At 42.3% G+C, this 17,004-nt stretch overlaps 1 protein-coding gene across 1 annotated transcript; it reads left to right on the forward strand.

Moving 5' to 3' along the window:
* The first annotated feature begins 6,335 nt into the window (after positions 1-6,335).
* On the forward strand, positions 6,336-16,800 carry LOC136498421 (exocyst complex component SEC5B-like). Its single transcript, XM_066494353.1, has 21 exons — positions 6,336-6,918; positions 7,832-7,992; positions 8,882-8,979; positions 9,059-9,253; positions 9,361-9,488; positions 9,575-9,733; positions 10,310-10,414; positions 10,711-10,785; positions 10,896-11,033; positions 11,119-11,301; positions 11,626-11,778; positions 11,878-12,001; positions 12,080-12,290; positions 13,081-13,196; positions 13,285-13,507; positions 13,626-13,719; positions 14,324-14,401; positions 14,888-14,944; positions 15,556-15,705; positions 15,822-16,031; positions 16,208-16,800. Exons 1-21 carry the CDS (start codon positions 6,505-6,507, stop codon positions 16,451-16,453), a joined length of 3,318 nt encoding a protein of 1,105 aa, XP_066350450.1. The 5' UTR covers positions 6,336-6,504; the 3' UTR covers positions 16,454-16,800.
* Positions 16,801-17,004: the final 204 nt, after the last annotated feature.

Below are 17,004 nucleotides of genomic sequence, written 5' to 3' on the forward strand. Positions count from 1 at the left end.
CACCGGCATGGAGGAGCCACCTTGCTCTGTCGACTCCAATTGCCTCCTCCTCTTTCGAGGGACGAGTTGAAAGATGTCTGCATCCTCTGTGTCGTCGTCCGACAAAGTCAAGATCGCCTGACAACGCTTGCTGGTCGCCAGCTGCTTACCAGCAGCTTTGGCCGCTGCCTCCTCTCCAACTCCGAGCACTGGCCCAAGTCCACGTCCTCGCCCCCAATGCTGGTCTGGGTGGTCGGGTCAGCAACTTGCGGCCAATCTACACCAGGGGGTGGCGACACAAACACTATCGCTCTATCCCGATCATTAACCTAGGAAATAAATAGGAGATCACACAGTAAGTTTCTACTACAATATGAGACTATAGGTACAAGGCAAGATGAGTTACCTTTGGGGGAGGTCGGGCGAGCTTGAAAGCGTGCTCGATAGCGCTCAATCTAACATAATTTGGATCAGCTAAGTTAAATAGCTCTCCAATTCTGGCTCTGACTTCGATCTTGTCAAGCGCCTCCTGCCTCATTTCATTGGGTCTGTGCTACCTTGGTACTCATAGCCGGGATGTACCCTCCTCTAGCAGGGCTGGATCCTTCGACTGATGAAGTTCTCGACCACATTGGGACCGTCCAGTTTCTTCCATGGGATCATCCCAAGTATTTCTAGAATCTATTCCAAGCGCTCGGGTTTCTCTGACCAGCTAGTCCTCTTCTCCGGAATGAACCCCACGTCGCACAGTGTGATCGTGTTCAGCTCTTCGCGGATGTAGAACCACTTCTTGTACCAGTCGTCAAGCGACATGTTCCAAGAGCAGTGTAGGTACTAGGCCTTCATCCCATCATGGAGGTTGAGGTACACACCTCTGGCTATCTTCGAGTCGCCACTTCCTTTCTTCCACAAACAGAAAAGATGGCAAAAGAAGTCGAAATGGGGCTAGAAGCTGCCATATGCTTCGCAAAGATGAATGAAGGTGGAGACAAGGAGAATCGAGTTGGGATGCAGATTGCAAATCCCAATCTCGTAGTACAGATAGAGCCCCTGAAGGAAAGGGTGCACTGGAACCCCAAAACCCTGCTTGAAGAAGTCTTCGAAAACTACAATCTCACCTGGTTATGGATCGGGGTACCCCTCGCCCTCCGGCGCGCGCCATCCTGTGAGTTCCTTGTTGTAGAGTACTCCCATGATGATGAGGTCTTCGATGGTCTGCTCGTTGCTTCTCGATTTCCACCACTCCTTCGCCATGACTCCTGCTTTCTTCTGAGCGTCACTTTTTGCTATGAATCCAACCTTGCCGATGAAAGAGGATATGGTAGAGGATTGGTTGGTGATGATTTTGGAGGTATTAGGGTTGACAAGAGGAAGAAGAAGGCTACGGTGGCGAATGGTAATGGGGTTCGGTAAAAAGTAACGCCCTAATTTTATACTATATTTAACCAAGAGTTCCAGTCGTTTCATTTGCCCAAGATTCTTGGGAGACGTGCGCACTGCATCGCAGACGGTTGTTTTCACAACCTCGAGATCTATGCCAATATATGCACCTCTTCGTTATCAGTGTATGCGCCTCTTCGTTACTAGTGTGAGAGGGCCCACGTTGACGCATCTCCTTATAGGTGCCAAGTGACTGTTTGCTTGAAAGGACAAGAAGGCAGTATGACATGCTATATCTGTCTACTTTTTTTACCAGACGTGTCAGATTGGACTTGACAGAGTAAGAAGATAAATAAATACACCAAATAATAGTACAAGTGGCATTTGGTTCTTCACCGCACCTCTTAAGCTCGCGGACTGTCTAGACCACTACCATGCTCAAGGACTGTCCGAGACCACTACCGTGCTCGGGGACTGCTCCGACCACTACCGTGCTAGCGGATTTTTCAGATAACTACCATGCTCGGGGACTGTTCCGACCACTGCTCGAAGACCGCTATCATCGGCTACATGTGATTTGTACACACATACAGTCGAGAGGCATTTATTTAGACCTTGCTACAAGGCTTATACTTCACCTTCCAGCAAGCTCGGGGACTATATCGGTACGATGCACCTGCCGGTGCATCTCGTATTGCTTGTACGCTGATTGGATTCTTAACTTCAGTGGAAATTCTTTTTAGACCCTGGCACCACGTGCCTATGTCACCTACTACCAGGCTCAGGGACTAAGTGGGCACACTTCACCTTGCGGTGAATGTGTTCATCGACCCCCACGCTTTGACTGATTGCCAGAATTACTATTGTCCAAGGGCCACTTACATTTCTTTTTAGAAATACAAGTGGGCACACTTGATAAGGAAAGAATTTTTTTTCTTTTTTCTTTAGAGCACCATGCATTCTTCGGACAACCGGAATCTTTGGCTATAATCATGGTCTACTGTTTTCTATTCTGACCAAAATGCTGGTACATTTGATTGGTCAATGTTTCAACCAGTTGGAGATGACATGAAGACGGATCGCATTAGTCGAAGGAGATCGAACGACGTGTCACAGCATAATACATGGTGCTCGGGGACTAGCTGTGGGGGTATTAACCCCTATACCCTTATGGCTATGCTTGGGCCAGCCCGAATCAGGGGGTCTGGCCCACTAGAAGACGACGCGCGGCTCGGTCAACCTGTTCGGAATCCCACGCAAGGAATCAAGGCAGATTTGGAGGTCAAGCAAAATACTGGTCGGTTAGAATAGGAATCCTTATCCGGCCATCTATGGCAATTGTAATTGACTAGGATTAGTTTTTAGATCTGTAACCCTACCCCCCGGACTATATAAGGCGGGCAGGGGACCCCTCTAAAAACATCTCTCATTGACATACAGCAATACAATCAGATGCATGACGTAGGTATTACGCCTCTACAGCGGTCGAACCTGGATAAAATCTTGTGTCTGTCTTGCGTCACCATCTTGTTTGTAGCTTGCGCATCTGTTTGCCGATAATCTACTACCTTGGGCATACCCATAGGTAGACTACCGACCATATTTCGTCGACAGCGCATCTGCTCCGACCTACGACGCCGGGAGCTGGAGTGGAAGCGGAGGGCCGGCCGGCCGGGAGGCGGGACACCGCGACCGCGAGTTGGGGACTAGGGAGGTGAGGTCGCGACTGAGGGACGGCGACCGCATGTGGCGTGTGGGAAGTGGGATGGGGATGAATGAAACCCTAGGATCCGAAGAATATATACATCTTTTGCAATTGGCCCTACATGTCAGCGTGGGTTCAGCGGATTTACGGGCACGGATATGCTATTTTCCTACCCGCCTATCTTTGCCCGTTGGGTTCAAAACTGTACCCGCACCTATGCCCGCGGGCACAAATTGGCGCCCGTATCCGCGCCCGTCGGGTCTGGTGCCCACGGGTACGTGGGTTTTTAGTGCCCGTTGCCATCTTTAAGCTGGATCTAGCGCGCGGACAACGACAGCCTATGACGCGACTGTGAGTCTGGCGGCGAGTAATTGCAAACTATCTTCCGACGGCGAGTAATTGCAAACTATCTTCCGGCGACGAGCACGTGAGCAAGTAGGTCCATCGGAGGAAACAACAGTTTTTTTTGGTCTTGGAGCGCGAGTAGACGTCGGTTCTCATATGAGATATACGGGGTGTTTGGTTCCACGGACTAAATTGTAGTCTATGTCACATCGGACGTTCGGATGTTAATTAGAAGAACTAAACATGAGTTAATTATAAAACTAATTACACAGATGGAGACTAATTTACGAGACGAATTTATTAAGCCTAATTAACTCATCATTAGCATATATTTACTGTAGCACCACATTGTCAAATCATGGGCTAATTAGGCTTTAAAAATTTATCTCATAAATTAGTCGCAATCTATATAATTAGTTATTTTTTAGTCTATATTTAATACTCCATGCGTGTGTCAAACATTCGATAGGACAAGAACTAAAATTCGATCTAAGAACCTAACAGGCCCAGTTTCATGTCATTTTCTTGTCTTTCTTCATTTACTCCTGCGCCACCTTAGCATTTTTTTTGTCTACGTGGCAACAGAGTTAATGCTATGGAAATTGGCTACTGTTTTCGCGTTGGGACTGGCCTTATGGTCTAACGGGGTGTTCGATGGGTACACTTGGCACTGTAGCTGATTTTGGATAATTTAATAGTGTTCTACGAGAGAAAATAAGCTGAAACAATTTAAGAACAGATCAGCTGAACACCCCCTAAAGTTTATAGCCACTTAACTTTTTAGACCACTTTACTCTAAACAGATGGTTTTAAGTGATGTATACTCGCTCTGTTCTTTTTAAAATGTCATATTTGTACTAGTAAAACTTTTTTAAAGTTTGACTAGGATTGTCGCTTAGTTAGATTGTCCAAAGAGCTTGCAGTAACCAGGACCATCGCTTCTGGCCTTTTACACCACTTAGCGAAGAGTGCCATGTGTATGCTAGTTGCTAGAGCCTAAAGGGGTAGCACTAGTATCACGCCAAGGTCAGGATCAAACAAGAAATCCTCACCTTACTAGCCCATCATGTTGTGTATCACTTAAGAGCAACTTCAAACATCTATCTATATTCTTCCTTATTTATATAAAAAAATACCAGCTTCTTTAATCAAAACTTTAAATATTGTCATCTTCTATTTCAGATTTTTCACTGGCAAAAAATAAAGAACGAGGTTGACTCTTTAGAGTGCGTATAAGATATACAAAAGCTGTTGGAGAATGAAAAGATTTAGAGAATGATTTTTATTGAAATGGCTTTCCAAATGATGATTTAAAGAGTCTTTAAAAAAGATTTTTAGAGATGCTCTACGGACCTGTGTTGGTTGTTGTCTTGCTAGGCAAATGACTGTCAAGCAATAAATCTTGGTCATTGGGCACTCAAAATCAATACCTAAATTGTCGCGGGCCATCCAAGCAACCAAACAGGCTCTGAGTTTCGCCATCCTTTGCTAGAAGCAAGAATTAAGAGTAAGAAGACAGAGAGGATAGAGAAAGAAGAACAAAGACACCGGGGAGTGTTTGGCTGGTCGAAAAACCGCTGGTGCTGATTTGTATAGATGGTATTTTGAGAGAGAAAAATATTGTACTATGGCTTATAAGCCAGCAAATAAGTTGACTTATTAGGCCAGCCGAACACTCCATTGTTGGGAAAAACAAGACGGATGCATGGCCAACGAACCAACATCGTGGGGAAAAACTAGGAGTCAATAACCAAAGCAATAGCAAAAAGCATATATGAAATTTGTTCATCCCTCTGTTTTCTAGAATAGGAAGCTATTTGTATTTTGACAATTTTATAATGCAGGAATTGAGTCGACTTGAGTATAAATAAATGTAGTAATTGAAACTGCACTGCTAGTGTCCATACATGCAGACGAATGCCCGCGTCCGGACACCCGCGACTGCAGTCTGTTTTCGTGCGTCCACGCATGGCCCCGCGTCGGCTGAACATTGCTCGCGCACGCCTGCGTCTCGCGCGGCCACGCGGGGGGCCCGTGACGCCGAACGTCGCCCGCGCGGGGACTGCTCGCGCCTTGTCCTGCTTTTCACGCGCATCCCAAGTGCAAATATCCGACTACTTTTGAAATATTTAGATGCAACACTTGCGACATAAAAAAAAAATATAGATGAAACACTTAAAACATGTGTTTGAAACATTTCCAAAAATACTTAAAAACACTTAAAAACCATTGCAAACATACGTAACATCCAGATAAAATACTTTTCAACATATGCGTGAAAACATAACAACATCTAAATAAACACGCTTGCAACATACGTCTAAAAAAATAGATGAAACATTGGAGACATACTCTTGCAACATACATTTACAACCATTGTAACATATACAACATCCGGATCTACTTTTGCAAAATTCATATGAAACATTTGCAATATATATCTCTAAAACATTTAAAATGTAAACTTGTAACATGTGTTTTTTCACTCTTCTTTCGTGCGACGCGGAGCAGAGCGAGCGGGGACGTTCCCACCCGGCGGCGGCCGAGGACGGTGAGTCGTGGGCAGAGAGTGCAAAACTACAAATGCACCCAAAATATAAAATTCCCCCGTATATGGATCTTCTACGAGACATATATGCAAAGTAAGTATATTTCTCTTTTTTTTTTCTAGCTTCTTACTTCTTAAACTAAGCAGCCGTTCATTGGTTAAACGCAATAGCGCTTCAAATCAAGCGAACGATCGCCCAAGCATGAGATGCTTGGTCTGCAAATCCTGTGATCCGTGAGAAATCCGCTGTGGCCCGTGGGTTAACAGCCTGACAACTCCCAAGTAGCTGTGCCAACTGCCAACCCAAACACTCAAACAGGCAAACGCCCTCCCAAGTCTTCTCGCTCGGCAAGCAGCCGCTGAGCGAGCCTTTGGGTCCAGCCCCACATTCCCACTCCGATCCACACAGATTCAATCAAGACCATCAAAATCGCAAGTCCAGACCGAAATTTCTCTCTCTTCATCGAACACACACACACGCGCTCTCTCTCTCCTTCCCTTCCCTCCTCCCTCCCGCCCCAGATCCGAGCCCCCGCGCCCCGAGGCCATGGCGAGCGACAGCGACGTCGACGAGGACGAGCTCCTCCAGATGGCGCTGCAGGAGCAGGCGGCGCGGGACCTCAGCCACCAGCGCCCGCCCGCCGCCAACAAGCCCGTCGTCAACCTCGTCCGCCCACCCGCCCCCAACGCCCGCGGCGGCGGCAACGCCAGGGCCGGGGGCGCTGCAGCGAAGGCGCGCCAGCCCAGCCGCGGCGGCGACGAGGACGACGACTCGGAGGTCGAGTTGCTCTCCATCTCCTCCGGCGACGAGGACGACAACCCCCGCGCCCGTGGCCCGCCACCGCCCCGCGGGGGCGGGGGCGGGGGTGGGCGCTCCGGCGCGCGGAGGACCGCGTTACGGGACGACGGGGACTTCGACGATGAGGAGCCCAGGAGCTGGAAGCGCGTCGACGAGGCAGAGGTATGGCCGCGTGAGAGATCACCGAGATCTCGATCTCGGGCTGCGGTGGTTGCCGTGCTAGCTTAGGCCCCTTCTCGAGATAGCGCTGTTGGATGATCATGCCAATTTTGTCTTCTTAGCAGGCTGGGATTGTCCTGGATCACCGAAATTTAGCTTGTCATGTGATCGTGTGTATGGTACTGTGGTTAACTATTATGAATTGTGATACCTAGTGTGCTTGGTGAGTTGGTTCAGTTGTGGCACTGCTGAGTAGTCCTGCCTGTTTGGCATGGTGAACTTATACCGATTGATAAATGCTAGAAACTGGCTACCGGCATGACAAATGCTGTTGTGGTGTAACCACACGAGTCTATACCAATGTGAGATTAGGATGTTGACAGTTAATTAATGGAACTATCACCAGTGTTTTAAGTTGCTATGACCTACCTGCAGCTATTTTTTTTCTCAAACTACGCATGGGTTGTCATTTCATTAAGATAGAAATAAAATGCACAGAGTCTGGTTAGACCCTACTCGAGTACAAAAACACCACCAACACACACCCACCTGCAGCTATGATGCCATGCGTTACTGTTTAATTTAGGTTTACAAATTTCTGAACAAGGGAATAAATCACACCTTTGTTTTTCTAACTTCATATTCCAATGACTAATATAATGATATACAATGGTCCATTGGGATCTCTACTTCTCTGTATTCTTGTTTGTCCTGTTTCCAATTTCTCAATTTTTTCGTCGACTTTGCATATTTTGTTAATTGTTAGTATTTTGATATTGTATATCAGCATTCACCAGATAATGGTTGCCAAATACTTGGAAAAATGATATGTTATTTAGCCTGCTATCTTGCACCTTTGCATTTTCATACTAATGCTAAAAATGCCTAGTCACTGCCTTCCTTTGCTCCACTCAAGCTTGCTCGCAGGGTTCGAGAGATGCGTGAAGCAAAGGTGGCTCCTAACATTCAGGAACTTGATCAGAAAGCAGCAGCAGCAGCAGCTGCTGCTCGAAAGGCCCTCACGACTGTACAGACTTTACCCAAAGGAGTTGAGGTTTTGGATCCATTGGGCCTTGGGTAACTATCTATATCATCAAGCTTTTGATCAGTACATGCATTATTTACCATTTAAGAAACATTTTGTAAAGAAAATACACTCCTTGTCTAGTTGTCGTGCACTATTCTCACCTGTTAGTCCATCATTTAGCATAAGTTGCATCTTTTTCCTTCCATTTTATTAGTTTACCTTTTCCCTCTATGGGAGATCCCTCGCCATTCAAGTTCTTCAGCAGCATGCTGTATGCTGGTCTAGCATCTCTTTCTCATTGCTTACTATTTTGATTGTGGCTGTGTATCCATGTTTGGCAGTGGTCTAGTTTTTCTGCTTTTGGATTTTGCTTCTCTTAGGTTGGGAGATGCTAGCTTCTTATTGGATGGCACTCCAAACTGTTTTGTGGAAGAAGCCCAGTAGGTTGGTGGGTGGGCAACAGAGGGAAAGCTAGACAAAAACTAGGATGGAAAAACTCTTGGCTTCTTTCCTGGTGTCAGCCTCAGGTTCTCTAAAAACCATAGGAGAAGCCAGCTGTTTGGTCTCTGTTTAGCTTTTAGCAAGAGAAAATGAAGCTAGAAGTGGGGCGTAAAAGATTGTCCATAGCACTTAAAAGCTAATTTATTCCATGTACCTTTTAAAACATGCTGCTGAGCCTTATCAAAGAAATGAGCATATTCTTTTGTATGATATACTTGGAAACAGAAAGTATTGATCTTGTACAATCTGGCAGTGTTGCATCGTGTATTACCTTGTGCCCTAGAATAAGATAATTAATTTCAATTAATAGAGCCAAGTTAAGGTTATCCTCATTGCATGCTCATTTCCCTTCCATCATTGGGTAATATTTATTACCTTACCAGTGTCATGGAAAATAAATCCCTGCAATTGATCACTGATGCTTTATTACCTTACCAGTGTCATGGATAATAAATCCTTGCGATTGATCACTGATGCTTCAGTAAGTTCTCCAATTTCAAGGGAGAAGTCTCAAGGTTTGGACCCCAGTATGCGAGGTAGGCCTGATGGTTTTACTGGAATTCTTCTTGCATTTGATTCATGCTTATTAAGAGGTCTATTTTTGCACTTCTGCAGATAAAGTTATCTATTCGTCTCCAAATTTTGATCCCAAAGTTTTCCTTTCGTGGGTCCACAAAGACACAAGCGCTGCTGATTTAGAGGCTGGTGCTCTCACCTTGAAAACTGATCTCAAAGGGAGAACACAGCAGAAAAAACAGTTAGTCAAGGAGAACTTTGATTGTTTCGTCTCATGCAAAACTACAATAGATGGTATTTATGTAGTTATTAGATACACCCATATTGCAGATAAATGTTCATGATCCTGAGTTTCTGGACAATGTTTTGCATCTCCTTGTAATACACACAGTTTTTTGCAGACATCGAGTCAAAATTGAGACAGATAGAGGAAGATCCTGAAGGTGCAGGTACTGCTCACTTGTATTCAGTGACACAAAAAATTAGTGGTGTGGCAAATCGGGCATTTGAGCCTCTATTTGAGAGGCAGGTATACAAACTGAGCTTTCTCTAGAACTATTGTTATTGCTTCAACATTCCTTCTTGAGTGCACTAAATTCTTAACTTCTAGTACAGGCCCAAGCTGAAAAGATCAGATCTGTTCAGGGAATGCTTCAAAGATTCCGGACACTATTTAACCTACCAAGTGCAATCCGCGGGAACATTAGAAAAGGAGAATACGATCTTGCTGTCAGAGAGTACCAAAAAGCAAAGTCAATTGTTCTTCCTTCCCATGTATGGCAACTTCCTATTTTGTTTTATCTGTATATGTTTATCCAATTGGATGGTGAAGCATGCATGAATGATTGACTGTATGGTATGATGTATTGTGCAGCTGACAAGATATTGTGCATGCATTGTCCAGCTCATGCATTCAATGAAATTAGGTTAATAGTGTGTTCCAGATTTTTGTTAAATTGATAAATTCTATATTGACCATTTTATACACAATGCCTTACGTATGTATCTTGTCAAATAATGGTCTCCACCCTTAACTGTAAGTGACCAATAATCACTGAGCATGGCTGATTCATGCAAATCTCTTGGAAATGCTAGGTTTAACGATCTAGTAACTCATGAATACTTAATCCTCTGAACTGACTTGTTTGTGTTTGGACCACTTGACCGTTTGATTTTGGTATCTTTTTGCTGTAGAAAATTATGTCTGATTCCATGCCGAAGTATAGCATGTGCAAATTTCTCCACTGTTTTGTGGCCCCATCGTTCATTGTTAGGCACTATATTGGCACAACAATAGATCTACTGCATTCAAAATGTTTACTATATGTTGTTATGTTGAACAACCTGCAGGTGGGGATACTAAAACGTGTACTCGAAGAGGTCGAAAAGGTGATGCAAGAATTCAGGGGCATGCTTTATAAGTCCATGGAGGATCCTCATCTTGACCTTGCTGAGGTTAGCGCCTTAGCGGAACATGGCTATATTATCTGTCTTTAGAGACATTTAGAAATTACCTACTTTTGTTGACAGCGAAAAATGGTTTAGCCTGCAAGTTTAAGTTTATGTATTATTGAACATTACCCGATAGGGAAAGCATAATAGAGGACAGATAGCAGATGATTATATGACACTGCTTATTTAAAATGGACTACTTGATTTCCTAGTACTTAACTATTTAACTCTATTTTAAGATTGAAGTTATCTGATGTTTTTGTTCTGTTTGCTTACTGATTTTGTTCTTTACCATTCAGCTTGAGAACATTGTTCGTCTACTGTTGGAGTTGGAACCTGAAACAGATCCAGTGTGGCATTATCTAAATATTCAGGTTGAATTTTATATAATCTAAATATGTGTGCTGTAATCTAACTGAGCTTTTCAATTCTGTGACTTCTGTTTGTATTATCTTTTTACTTATATCATAATATTTCCTATCAGAATAGCAGGATTCATGGATTGTTTGAAAAGTGTACTCAAGATCATGAATCGAGAATGGAAGTTTTGCAAAATAAAATTCATGAAAAAGTGCTCTCTGATTCAAAGTGGAGGCAGCTGCAACAAGATTCAAATAAATCTGTGAGCATATCTTCTGTAGTTCAGCATATCATATTTACATGCTATTTTGTGTCTTCCCTATGTTAATGTAGACCTTTTTGTTTAGCTGGAAGTTGATTCTGCCATTGGTGATTCTCCTCGAGCTGATCAGTTGTCAACAAACTTTATGGCTGAGGAAGCTGATAGTTTAAGGGCCACCTACATTCGTAGGCTAACTTCTGTACTTATCCAGCATGTTCCAGCTTTCTGGAGATTAGCTTTATCTGTTTTCAGTGGAAAATTTGCCAAGGTAAGAACCTTACCAGTTGCATTACAATTTACAAGAAAAATGTAAATAGTTGACAGTGTAACTATATGGCTTAGCGACACTAATAAGTTTTTCTCACAAAGCATATAGCTCTGCTGAACCACAGAAACCTATAAACTCTTCCACCCCTATGGTTGTGCAATAGTAAACTGAAATTAAAGGGTATTTCTGATAATACCTGTCTGAATAATTATGCCTGCTTTACTCATCGTGAAGAAGATGAGAATGATCCTTCTTGTACTTATTTTTGTTTTGAAAAGAGAGATTTACATGGATTTGCTAATTATATGTATTATTTATTTTCAGGCAGCTTCTGGTAATGTAGTTTCTGATTCTGACATGAATGCAAAGCCAGCTGCAAATAAGAACGATGACAAAGGTGAAGTAAAGTACACAAACCACACTCTCGATGAAGTTGCTAGTATGGTTCGGGCTACTATATCGGCTTTTGACACTAAGGTGCAATTAGCGTGTTCTTTGGAATTTTAACATCGAACGTGATTGTTAGCAGTAAACATTTGATTGCATTAGTAATTAAACATGCTTTGACAACAACAGGTTCAGAGTACCTTCCGTGATTTCGAGGAATGCAACATTCTTTGTCCATACATGAGTGACACTATAAAAGAAATAGCTAAGGCCTGTCAGACTCTTGAAGGGAAGGATTCGTCTCCAACTGCTGGTATGGCTTCTTAATTAGAGCTTTTCCAAAATCTGCAAAATTCGTCTTGTATCCTGAATGTGTTAACAATTATGCCAGTAAAAATGTTGCGCACCCTTCATTTTGAAATGACAAAGCTTTACATTCTACGGCTCTGTTCATGGATGCGGGCAACAACTAAGGAGATATCAAAAGATGAGACTTGGGTTACTTTATCCACCCTTGAGAGAAACAAGTCTCCGTATGCAATTTCATGCATGCCCCTGGAGTTCCGTGACATAACAATTTCAGCAATGGACCGGATTGATACGTAAGACTGCTTTATTTCTACGTATTACATCTTTTTGCAGTTTCTTATGCTGCATTATTTCCAAAGCCCTGTGAAAGTTGTTTTGTTGCATTGTTACTTAGCAATTGGCCATCTTTTTTAATATACTCCCTCCATTCCAAATTATAAGACATTTTGGCTTTTCTAGATTCTTAGATTTCACTATGCACTTAGATATACACCATGTCTAGATACATAGTAAGAGCAATGTATCTAAAAAACCAAAACGTCTTATAATTTGGAACGGAGGGAGTATTTGCTAATAGATAACTATTGCTTTTGCTGCACTTAAGCAGTATTCCTTTTTGGCAGTAGGTAACTAAGTATAGTTTTTACAGTCAGGATTCAGGAAGGAATTTGCCGTACCGTGTTGTATAAATTTTATTGCTACAGTAGTCTAGCTTTAATTGTTGTAACGATCAAGCTAAGCTTTTGGCATTAATAACCTAAAGGTTTGTGCCTTTTGTGCTACATGTTTCTGATTATCCTGTCTTAACTATGAATGAATCCTTTCATCTGAGTTTCAAGGTTTGTGTCTCTCTTGTCTCTTGCTCTGCAAAATCTGAAATTTGTCTTGAGCACAACCTTCTAAAGTGATGACACATCAGTAGGCTCTATGTTCAGTATATTCTAAGTTCTAAGCCCCATCCCCCCCCCCCCCCCTCTCTCTCTCTCTATCCCCGCGCTGCAAAATTTGGGAATGGCAAGTACTTTCCTGCCTTCATTTTTGGTAGTGCTGAACAGGTTTCTAATCTGTGTTTGTTTATTTCAGTATGATTCTTAATCTGATGAGCGAGACTGCGAAGTCATTTGACATTTCTCAACCACTTCAGGAAATTAATGAGTCTGTCAGACTTGCATTTTTGAATTCCTTTCTGGATTTTGCTGGTACGAATTTCTCTAAGAAGTAGGTAGAGGAACCTTTTTAGCATCATTCTCTAGTTATGGTCTCTGAAAATCTTTGTAATTGCTTTAGGTTATCTGGAGAGGTTCGGAGGTGAACTAACTGAGAACAGACCAAACAAAGAAAACAATTATGTCCAAAACGGATACATAAATGGTACTAGAGAAACATCTGCTAACACAGATGGAGATTTGCACAAAAAGCTGCTGGTTGTTTTGAGTAACATTGGGTATTGTAAAGCTGAACTTTCAGAAGAACTGTACACCAAATATAGACACATTTGGTCTCCAGCCAGGTACCTGATAGCATTCATGAAGTCTCCCCCTCCTTCCCTGTGTGTTGGAAAGCATGTACTCATTATAGAAGCTGTTCTCAAGGTATGTCTAATCTATTCAATGAAAATTTTGTCACAGGAATAATGATGAGCGAAGTTCTGACATGCGAGATCTGATGACTTCTTTCTCTGCACTTGAAGAGAAAGTCCTGGACCAATATACTTTTGCAAAGGTATGATACACAATTCAGGACATAGAGTTGATTAACTACGAATGCATGATTTAGCAAAATTGATTTGGTCATATATATTATAACCCCAGTATCTTCCTTTCATATAGGTGAGAATCTGATACAGATATAGTGTTCTCCTTTCGGCCATTCCTCAAATAGTACAAATAATTTCTGAAAACTTACTAAAGCACACGAAATGAACTGGGAGAACTAACAAACTTTGTTTTAGTGTAGCTTCATAATTACTTTACTTTTTGTAAGAGCACAGCAATTTTTTTGGAAGTTCCAGTTATTGTGATAAATACTGGAGCTATTTTGTTTGCTTTGATATATTGTTATATCATACTGTTTTGTGCCTTGGACAACTGCAAATAGCAGTTTAGAATAGTTGTCACAGGTGCCATAGCACTTAATGAAGCGCTAGGAAGTTTCACTGATCTTGTGAATGCTAGGGACAACTGTAAATCTGATGTGTTATGAAATTTCATAGGCCCTACTTGATGCTAGAGAAATGTTTTCTTGAATATCAATATTTTAACTTTTTGCACATTATGGTGTTTACCTTTGCTTTACTAATCCTGATATTTTGTTGTTGTTTGATTAGTCAAACTTGATCAGAAGTGCTGCACAAAGTTATCTTTTGGATTCTGGGATTTATTGGGGAGCAGCACCAATGGTAAAGGTATGTAGTATAAATTTAAAACACAAAGTCCATTTATGTTGTGGCACTGTATAAAAGGGCGTACCAGTGCAGAGAGCTCCCGCTCTGTGCGGGGTCTGGGGAAGGGTGTTAGTGGCAAGCCTTATCCTCAATGCTAGGAGACCGCGACTCGAACCTGGGACCTTCCGGTCACAGGCGGTAAGACTCTACCGCTTGCACTAGGCCCGCCCTTCGTTGTGGCACTGTATGTGTTCCAAAAAAATTGAAACAATGAAAGGTATGATGGATCTCGAATCTCCATCATGCGATTTAGTTCAAACTTTGTAACATCTTGCTATTTACTGCAAGATCAGTTACGTTCAGAATATGTTGTGGATTACAACTGTGACTGTCGTTTGGGTACATTTATGGAAATGGCTTGGCATCCTTGTGTTTGTTGTTGTACCAATGTCTCTTGTTGTCTTGTGAAACTACAATCTCATCAATGTTATTGCTTTCTCGTTGCAGGGCATTCGAGATGCAACTCTTGACTTGCTGCACATCCTTGTAGCAGTACATGCAGAGGTTTCCATCAATTTATTTTCTTATTTTGATTATTTATTAAACCTTGTCATGACATCATTGTCTTTCCTGAAATGCTTGAAATTGGCATAAGAACAAACACTTTTACTGGAATTTTGGTGTGATTTTTGGGCCCACAGGTTCTATGTCAATACTGTTGTATTCATATTTGCATCAGCAAAAAGCCCCGATGCTAAGTGAAGTAGCTGAAATTTTAGTATTTTTGTAGTACTGGGTACAGTGTTTGTCCATCTGGTTGGTGACAACTCACAAATTTTACTCTTAGGATGGGTGTCTGGAAAGGTTATTTATGTGCTTTTCACCTTCTAATATATGAAATATTGTGCATAATAAGAAAAAAAAAATACTTAGCATTCTTTCAAAGTTTGTTTGAGTTATTCATTACTTAGATAAAGAAATGCTAATGAAAGTCCCAGCCTCCTATGCTGTTCATTTTGGGAATGGCCATCCTTTTACGGCATGTATTTCGTTTCTGATTGTTACATATATCTTATTATGTCATCAGCATTGTCTGTCTTACTGAGTACAATTTGACTATGTATCCTCATCTATATATGAAAAGAGTAGATGCCATTCTCACCTTTTACTTTCAGGTATACTCTGGTGCTCGGCCTTTGTTGGAGAAGACAATGAAAATTTTGGTTGAGGGTTTGGTCGACATCTTTCTTAGTGTTTTTCATGAGAATAAGACCAAAGATATTAGAATGTTGGATGCGAATGGTTTTTGTCAACTCATGCTTGAGGTAAATGTTTGTTATTTTTATTTGCCACTAGATTCTTCTCAAGTCATAGCTATGCTAAGGGCTAACGGCTCAAGTGCTCTGCTTGGTTTACTACCTTTTGTGTTATATTCCTGCAGCTTGAGTATTTTGAGACTGTACTACAAACATACTTCTCACCCGAGGCGCAACAGGCTATGAAATCCTTACAAGAGAATTTGTTGGAAAAGGCCTGTGAAAGTGTTGCAGAAGCCATGGAAAATCCTGGACACCAACGTCGACCAACCCGTGGCAGTGAAGATGCAGCATCAGATGATAGACAACCATCGGTATCACCAGATGATTTGCTTGTAAGTGCACAGAAATATTCTACTTATGGATTTTCAAATTGATGATAGATGGAAAACACATCTGTCAGTGTAGTGTGACATCAATTTTGTGAAAGCAGAGTTTTCTGCTGTCTTCTGAAAGTTTCAGTTTCTGTTGCTATTTTCACAACCAAAACAAAATATAATTTTCTTTCCAGGTGCTTGCTCAACAGTACAGTAGCGATCTGCTGCAAGGGGAGTTGGAGAGGACACGATTGAACATAGCCTGCTTCATGGAGTCAACCCTTCAATCAACAGCTGCGCCAGCAGGCTCAAAGCCTGCTGCATATTCTTCTTACCAAGCACAAGTACCACAGCATGCCCCCGTTCAAACGTCGTCGCCTAGTTTTAGAAGGCAGCAGACTGGTACAAGTTCTCCTGTAGTCTCCAGGCGGCGCCGGTGAGCTTAGTGCATCTTTCAATCATTGGCGTAGCCTCTTCCCAGGAATTTCCTTCTTTTTCCCCCTCATGTGGGTTTTGTTTTTTGATTTCTTGTAATTATCATCCTGTTGTCATGTGTTATGAATTTTGATCTATTCTTTTGGTGTTGTAAGATAAAAAGGGGGGTACAGGTGCTGCTGCACGCGACCATCTAATTGTATAATCTCCACGAGTCAAATATCACCACAGATGGTTGGTCTGCGCCAGCCTCCTGCGGTCGTCACCGCATGTTTGTATATTCATTCACTTGGACAGTTTGTGTATCCCGACATTTGTTAATGTTGTATCAGGTGGTTCATGGTTATTGGTATCCAAGTCTGCATGCTTTGTGGAGGTACTTGTCGTGCTACTGCAAAAGTTCATACCGTATCATTATAGGCATATAGTTGAAGATGGGTACTAAAGCTATTGTTCTTTGAAATGCCCGGCTGTGTCAAATCGAAGCTTTAAGAAAGATCCGAAATGTTGGATGGAGTGTGTTACCGACTCGCTTTCATCCCCGAATTTGAATCCG

The sequence above is a fragment of the Miscanthus floridulus genome, chromosome 12, assembly GCF_019320115.1.
Source record: "Miscanthus floridulus cultivar M001 chromosome 12, ASM1932011v1, whole genome shotgun sequence".
NCBI lineage: Eukaryota > Viridiplantae > Streptophyta > Magnoliopsida > Poales > Poaceae > Miscanthus > Miscanthus floridulus.